The sequence below is a fragment of the Branchiostoma floridae genome, unplaced genomic scaffold, assembly GCF_000003815.2.
Source record: "Branchiostoma floridae strain S238N-H82 unplaced genomic scaffold, Bfl_VNyyK Sc7u5tJ_1560, whole genome shotgun sequence".
NCBI lineage: Eukaryota > Metazoa > Chordata > Leptocardii > Amphioxiformes > Branchiostomatidae > Branchiostoma > Branchiostoma floridae.
Genome location: NW_023365758.1, coordinates 155,415 through 163,979, shown reverse-complemented (window position 1 = coordinate 163,979; position 8,565 = coordinate 155,415). Strand labels below are relative to the sequence as shown.

The 8,565-nt window shown below is 42.7% G+C and overlaps 3 protein-coding genes across 3 annotated transcripts in view; all 3 read right to left on the bottom strand.

The window, feature by feature from the left end:
• Positions 1–8,565, bottom strand: part of LOC118408170 (zinc finger protein 160-like) — a 44,376-nt gene that overhangs the window by 7,859 nt on the left and 27,952 nt on the right. The gene's annotated exons all lie outside the window — the stretch shown is intronic.
• On the bottom strand, positions 1,198–4,058 carry LOC118408201 (gastrula zinc finger protein XlCGF57.1-like). Its single transcript, XM_035808836.1, has 2 exons — positions 3,934–4,058; positions 1,198–3,220 (listed from the first exon to the last, which is right to left on the bottom strand). The coding sequence occupies exon 2, from the start codon at positions 3,216–3,218 to the stop codon at positions 1,353–1,355; it is 1,866 nt and encodes a 621-aa protein (XP_035664729.1). The 5' UTR covers positions 3,219–3,220; positions 3,934–4,058; the 3' UTR covers positions 1,198–1,352.
• Positions 6,531–8,434, bottom strand: LOC118408169 (zinc finger protein OZF-like). The gene has a single exon (XM_035808806.1). The coding sequence runs from the start codon at positions 8,432–8,434 to the stop codon at positions 6,872–6,874; it is 1,563 nt and encodes a 520-aa protein (XP_035664699.1). The 3' UTR covers positions 6,531–6,871.

Genomic DNA, 8,565 nt, shown 5'->3' with positions numbered 1-8,565 from the left:
TTTTAACTAGTTGGTAGGGGGGAGGGTTTGGTGGGGATAATTGGAAAAAAAATTCGGCCTGCCCCCTAGCGACTTGGTAAGGGTACCGAAAGTGAAACTTCTGTCTCGAGTTCGGGACATGTCCATGGTCATTAGTGTCTGTTTTTTTCGACACAATATAGAGGTAGAAACCCTTACCTGTAATATGCACCACCAAAATCTTAACATATTCCAAGAAAATAAATCTTCAGGCACTTTTGCCAAGACTACCTTTCTTTTTGAGTTGGCCATCTGCGCCTGCGCTGTAATACCGATATTTGCTCCGCCGGTCATTTATTTGGCAATCGATATTTAAACTATGATTTGTATTGTGTATAGCTAAACAGCACGTCTAGAACAAACAGTTGATTTTACTCTATTTATTTTTGATATGTTGTAGATGTCGATCATATAAATCACGATAATGTAAATCATCATAATATACTTCTACTAGTAATGCTACAACTACTTCTAATACATGGAATGAAGATAATATAACAACGTTTGATATGATGTATGAAAAATCGGCATCAAGTCAATGACTGCAGTGTTCTATTGACATTCATCTTATTAACCCGCATCCTGTTGGATGAACTTTGGCCAATTTAACCTCCCAAAGCGGATGTTTTCATTAAGTCCTCCATTCAATAGGCTTTGTAGTGGTATGCAACTTCTACATGAGAAATACCCCAAACTCGTCACAATACAGCTCTGCATGACTAGGGTTAAATATGTTCATCCCATATATAAACGGGCTCAGCAGGACAAGGGTTAAAGTAGTATTATCACCCAGAATAGAAGCATCTATTTGTTATTACGGCAGTATCATGTCGTTTACTATTGAATGCATGCGTTTGAGGCATGAACTATCTCAGTTCAAAACAGCAACTGCATGTAACAAAGTCTAGAGTAATAGTTATGTTCAGGTGGTGTAGGGACTGAACGAAAAGGAAGCGGCAAAGCTCACATTTCAGAGCACAACAACGATTATTTAAAATGCACGTAGATAGACGGCCGTGCAGTCTCTAGATGCCGCAACTAGGAAATGTAAGTTCCGCTCACATGTAGGGTTTCTCAGCGGTCTGTTTGACTATGTGCAGGCATAGCTTACTTGTTAACCTATCCATTGACCCCTGTATGGGTCGTTGGGGCACCGTGACTCCATCCACTATTCTCCACCTGTCTCTGTTCTCCGCCGCTCTTATGGCTTCTGCTTAACTCTACCCGGTCCATTCTCCATGTTGTCTTCCCATCGTTTCTTCCGTCTTTCTGAGACTGTTTGACCATGTGTAGGCCTAACGTACTTGTTCATGGAGGAGACAAACTGTTGTTGTTCAAGAGGCGTGTGTGACCATGTGTTTGTTTAAACACCTCTTATCTGTGACAGAATAGTCACACTGGTCACACTTGTAAGGTTTCTTGCCTGTATGTTTTCTCATATGTACGGTTAGGTTAGATCTGCGAGCAGTTCTGTACCCACACTCTCCGCACTGGTAGGGCTTGTCGCCGGTGTGTTTAGCCATGTGTTGGTCTAAATCGCCTTTCGTTGCAGCATAATAGTCGCACTGGTGACACTTGTAAGCTTTCACACCCCTGTGCCTTTTGATATGCATTGTTAAATTAGACTTCTCAGCCGTTTTGTATCCACACTCCCCACAAACGAAAGGTTTTTCACCTGTATGTTTGATCATATGTCGAGATAGGTTAGGCTTGTGAGCAGTTCTGTATCCACACTCCCCACACATGTAGGGTTTTTCTCCGGTGTGTTTAGCCATGTGTTGGTCTAAATTTCCTTTCTGTGCAGCAGAAAAGTTGCACTGGTCACATTTATAAGGTTTCTCACCTGTATGTTTTCTCATATGTTTGGATAGGCTAGATTTGAAAGCCGCCCTGTATCCGCAGTCCCCACACATGAAGGGCTTTTCTCCGGTGTGTCTAACCATGTGTTGGTCTAAGTGGCATTTCGTTGTAGCAGAATAGTCACACTGGTCACATTTATAGGGTTTTACACCTGTATGTGTTCTCATGTGTACGGTTAAGGTATATTTGTCAGCCACCCTGTATCCGCACTCTCCACACATGTAGGGTTTTTCTCCGGTGTGTATAGCCATGTGTCGGTCTAAATTTGATTTCTGTGCAGTAGAATAGTCGCACTGGTCACACTTGTAAGGTTTGTCACCTGTATGTGATCTCATGTGTACGGTTAAGTAAGACCTATGAGCCGTACAGTAGCCGCACTCTCCGCACATGTATGGTTTTTCTCCGGTGTGTTTAGCCATATGTACGTCTAACCTGCTTTTCACTGCAGCAGAATAGTCGCACTGGTCACACTTGTAAGGTTTCGCACCTGTATGCGTTCTCATGTGTACGGTTAAGTAAGACATGTGAGCAGTTCTGTATCCGCACTCCACACACATGAAGCGTTTTTCGCCGGTGTGCTTGGTCATGTGTGACTCTAAATGGTCTTTCTTTGCAGCAGAATAGTCGCACATGTCGCACTTATAAGGTTTCTCGCCTGTATGTACTCTCATGTGTGCAGATAGGTTAGATCTGACAGCCGTCCTGTATCCACACTCCCCACACATGTATGGTTTTTCTCCGGTGTGCTTAGCCATATGTTGGTCTAAATTGGATTTTTGTGCAGCAGAATAGTCACACTGGTCACACTTGTAGGGTTTCACACCTGTATGTGTTCTCATATGTACAGATATGCGGGACCTGTCAGCCGTCCTGTACCCACACTCTCCACACATGTAGGGCTTTTCTCCGGTGTGTGTAGTCATGTGTTGGTCTAAAGTATCCTTCGCGGCAGCAGAATAGTCGCACTGGTCACACTTATAGGGTCTCTCACCGGTATGTTTTCTCATGTGCACGGTTAAGGCAGATTTATCGGCCGTCCTGTATCCGCACTCTCCACACTTATAGTGTTTCTCACCAGTATGTCTTCTCGTGTGCCTCAATAGTTCAGTTTTTGTGGCTGCCCGATAATCACATTTCGTACACGCAAAGCGTTTAACCGGAAGCCTGTCTAACTGCTTTGTTTGTTGACCCTGTAGGTTAGGATGGTCAGATTCTTCTCCGATCTTTTCCCCATATGGGATGTTCCCCTTTTCATCCTTCTGTTTCCCCGTGTCTGATTTGTCGCTGCTGTTTGTCTGGTTCCTGGGGTCCATAGCAATCTCACTGTTTTTCTGGTCCATTTCTATATGAAGAACAACAAATCATCTAAAATTTAAAGATAGCAAACACTCCCAGTAGTCCCATACTTTTTGTTATCCCACAACAGGGGTAAATATTGAATAGAAGTCTGTTCCGTATCCTAGATCACACATCACACATCACACACACACACACACACCACACACACTCACACACACACGCACACACACACATTCACACAAACACACACACATACACAATGCATAAAGGATACACATGCATGCACACTAATCTCCAAGCAGATCTCCCGTGGCATAATACAGTACCATAAGCTGGGGAATGTGTTTAGCCGGCATAGGAGTAAATTGGTCACACGAAGCCAATTTACCCCTCTGCTGGCTAAACTCCTTCCCCCTGCAGCTTATGATACTGTCTTATGCCACGGAAGATCTGTTTGGAGATTACATGCACACAGTCACACACATACTGCATATGCTGGTACACACGCGCATTTACAACCGTGCAACAATTTAGGAAGACCCCGCCCCCAAGGCAAAATGCTTCAGAATCTAAAAAGTCATCAAGCCCAAGTGCATCAAACCGTTGCACTGATAAACCTTGTCGATGTCTACAAATCATTTACGTCGTAATGCCCCCCTCCCCATACTGACTTCTACTATACTAGTTCAAGTAAAGAACCCTTGCCCAAAAGAATTAGCAGACGAAGAGTGAATAGACGGTATAAAAAGGGTTTACCTACCTGTTTACGGGGTTGATCAATTACTGATGTGCTGAATTGTCTTGAAAACAGCCTCAAACTGGAGGCAAAACGAATCGTGCGTGATATTCCGAAAATCAAGATGGCGGACAGGTAATCTGACCCCTTTTACACCACGAGGGTCGAAGGTCATAGTTGATATACCTGATTACCCATAATGTTCTAACCTATCACAACGATGTAGATCAACGCTTCAACGCTGTCTGTTTGCATGTTTGCTGGTTTTACAGCTCTAATGGTAATCCATGTGAATATATGTGAACATATCAGTCTGCTCGATCAAAGAGTGGCATATCCAAGTGGCGCAAGCGGTAACGCAAGGTGTAAAAGGACTCGACTTATGTATGCCATAAAGGGAACGTAAGCTATAAAGCAGTTACTCAAGCAACTGGAATCATTACTGGATATAATTTTGGATGAATGAATATACTTGTTTGCATGGACATGATACATGTATATAATTTCTCTATGATTCAATGTTTACTGGTAGGTAGCACATATAATTCACCTTCCCCATGTCATTAGATAAACCTTTTAAGCGAGAAGCAGTTGGACTAAGGTATACCTTTCTTTAAACGTCGATGAAGGTTAGACATCTAGGTTATAAGATACGCCAAAAAGCAGTTACTCAAGCAAATGGATATGATTTTCGAAACGGTCAGAAGTTTCAGACACTATCTGTCCTAAGAGACACTGGAGAGATCTGTTGGAAAGCAGTTATTGTATCCTAGCTATGAATCGATATGCAAAAGTAATTTAGTTGTGTTTATCATAACTATGAATGAATGCTTCCGATAATGTACTTAATGCTTTCTATTGTTTATCTATTTGTTTACAAACAGCCAGGGCTAACCCGTCCGGTTGAATGATGTAAATCACCATGTGGCTGATACGAGACAGCTAGAGGTTCGCCAGGCCTGCATCCGGGTGATTTGAAGTGACCCGATGGTCAAATTGAATGAATCACCAACACACGACAGAAGGATTTGCACCAACGCACACCGCAAAATCGCACGTGTGGGGGTTCTTTAACGTGCATGGGGTGTGGCTCTCCCCATACACGGACCTCCATTTAACGTCCTATCCGAGGGACGGTCATAGCCGAAGCTAGGTACTCATTTTCACCTGAGTAAAGTGACGAAAGCCGTGTAAAGTGCCTTTCTCAAGGGCAAAAAATCGGTGGCACGGCAGTCGGATTCGAACCCACAACCTCTCGGTTCCGAGGCGAATAAACTACCACTGTGCTACGCGGTCGCACTCGTAATGCTTTCTCGTTACAATCGATCGCCATAATAGATAACAGGTATGAACAGCACGGAAAGCAAAGTTGGGTTGAAGGAACAATTGACTTTATCTTTCTTTGTGATGCAAATTATCAGAAGGCTTTAATGATAATCTATCAATCAATCAATCGTTCGCATGCATCATTTGTTGATAAACGCACACGATAAATATAACCTAGCGACATTTTGCTTAGAATGTAACAAAGAAATAAAGTAAAAAGTCAATGACATGGTGTTAAATCAGCATTTGGATACCAATACGCTAGGATTTCAGTCAGAAATGTCAGTATCGATTCTTTATTACAGAAATAACATACAGTTTGATATGTCAATGAAGGTTAGACAACAAGGTGATAAGATACGCAAAAAAGCAGTTACTCAAGCAACTGGATATGATTTTACAAAATAAGTAAGTGTAGCCGCTTATTCGTATGCATACAATACAGAATGTTTCTATCATGTTAATGCATACAGTATGCACAAGGTCTAGCGTATTAGACATGCATACAACGGGCGTTCACTTCGCCATTGGCCTGAACAAAAATGACGTGGTTTATCCCACAACGAGGAGTACATCGACAATTATTTAGAACATAGTGCATACTGATTCTTTTTTAAATTTTTTAAAATCTTTATTGAGAAAAAAGACCTTAACAATTACACATATTGTGACATCTACATGTATAGCTTCATGACTACATCTCTGACTACAGCAGATACGTAGCTATAAAACTTTGCACTTGGCTCTCGAAATTCCGGACGTTGTTACATTTACAATTAACATCTATTATCATAATACCGCCACGTTTACGACGATTTCTCTAGCCATACTGATTTGACAAATTGTCAACGCATCATTTTCTCCAGTTACATGTTGCTGCTACATCTTACCCTTGCCACTTCTACTGTGTAACTTTTTTTTTTGTCTCTTTTATCATGGAATAGTGGATACTGATATACGGCTATTTAATAGTCATGCAACTATACCAAAGTTCCATCCCGGTGAATCCGCACTCATCACACATGTTGGGGTGGTGTATTCATAAACTACAGCGCGTTTGACCATGTGTATTTATTAGCTATATTTCTATGAAACAGAAATGCCGGACTTATCGCATTTGGGATGAAGGAGAGTTTTTTTTACACAACCAGTAGTTACTTACATGGCTTACGTTTCGATGTCTCTCTGACACATCGTCAGAGCTTCTAACTGGAGTTCTGCTTCTCACCGCTATATGTAGCCGATGTAGGTGGCACTTTTGCGGTGAGAAAACAATCCCAAACGTGGCTTAGCTTGCATCCTCCCTCGTCCCGGTTCATCACTGGGGTTGACTTTCTTATCCAGATGGCCTCCTTAATCCACCGTGCCCGCCTATTGTCTTCCCTGTCTATGACCTTCGCCCCTCCCAGTCAATTAAGCAATTGTTCCTGGCGATATGGTCTGTAACTGCCGACTTCTTTTCTTCGTTCAGTGGTTGTGTAAAAAAGAATTTTCCTTCATCCTATATTCTACCAACCTGATGAAACTATTTTCGGAAGTTATCGCATTTGATTTGATAATCTGTATTTTGTGCGTGTCCTGGATACGTAAGATTTTTCAACCGTCTTGTGTCTGCACTTGTCAAATGTATCGCTAAGAATCGTGTTCGGCCAAGTGTTTGGTTAAGTAGCTTTTCTTTGTAGCAGAATAGTCGCACTGGTCACACTTGTAAGGTTTCTCACCTGTATGTGTTCTCATATGTGCGGTTAGGTTAGACCTGTGAGCCGTCCTATATCCGCACTCTTCACACATGTAAGGTTTTTCTCCGGTGTGTCTAGCCATGTGTGAGTCTAAATCGCTCTTCTTTGCAGCAGAATAGTTGCACTGGTCACATATATAAGGTTTCTCACCTGTATGTGATCTCATATGTACGGTTAAGGAATACCTGTCAGCCGTTCGGAGTCCGCACTCCCCACACATGTAGGGTTTATTTCCGGTGTGTGTAGCCATGTGTTTGTTTAAACCGCTTTTTGTTGCAGCAGAAAAGTCGCACAGGTCACACTTGTAAGGTTTCGCACCTGTATGTGTTCTCATGTGTACGGTTAAGGAATATTTTTCAGCCGCCCTGTATCCGCACTCTCCACACATGTAGGGTTTTTCTCCGGTGTGATTAGCCATGTGTCGGTCTAAATTTCCTTTCCTTGCAGTAGAATAGTCACACTGGTCACACTGATAAGGTTTCACATCTGTATGTGTTCTCATATGTATGGTTATGTAAGACCTGGCAGTCGCCCTGTATCCGCACACTCCACACATGAAGCGTTTTCCTCCGGTGTGGTTAGCCTTGTGTCGATCTAAATTTCCTTTCTGTGCGGTAGAATAGTCGCACTGGTCACACTTGTAAGGTTTATCACCTGTATGTGTTCTCATGTGTGCGGATAGGTTAGACATGTGAGCAGTTCTGTATCCGCATTCCACACACGTGAAGCGTTTTTCGCCGGTGTGTTTAGCCATGTGTGACTCTAGATGGCATTTCTTTGCAGCAGAATAGCCACACATGTCGCATTTATATGGTTCCTCACCTGTATGCCTTCTCATGTGTACGGTTAAGGCAGATCTATCAGCCGACGTGTGCCCGCACTCTCCACACATGTAGGGTTTATCTTCGGTGTGTGTAGTCATGTGTCGGTCTAAGTTTCCCTTCCGTGCAGCGGAATAGTCACACTGATCACATTTGTAGGGTTTCTCGTCTGTATGTGTTCTCACGTGTCCCGTTAGATTAGACATGTAAGCAGTCCTGTATCCGCAATCTTCACACCTAAATAGGTTTTCTCCAGTATGCTTAGTGATGTGAAAGTCTAAAGAAACTTTGTGTGCAGCAGAATAGTCACACTGGTCACAATTGTAAGGTTCCTCACCAGTATGTTTTCTCGTGTGCCTTAATAGTTCAGATTTTTTGGCTGCCCGAAAATCACATTCCGTACACACAAAGCGTTTAACCCTGGTGCGTTTCACCGGTAGTTTGTCTAACTGCTTTGTTTGTTGACCCTGTAGGGAGGGATGGTCAGATTCTTCTCCGATCTTTTCCCCATATGGGATGTCCCCCTTTTCATCCTGCTGTTTCCCCGTGTCTGATTTGTCGCTGCTGTCTGTCTCGTTTCCGGGGTGTGTAGTTAGTAGATCGTCCATGGCAATCTCGCTGTTTTTCTGGTCCATTTCTACGAAGATCGACCAACAAATCATCTAAAACTGAAAGATAGGAAACACTCCCTGTAGTCAATACTATTTGTTATTCTACAACAGGGGTAAATATTGAATACAAGCCTGTTCCATATCCAAGATCACAC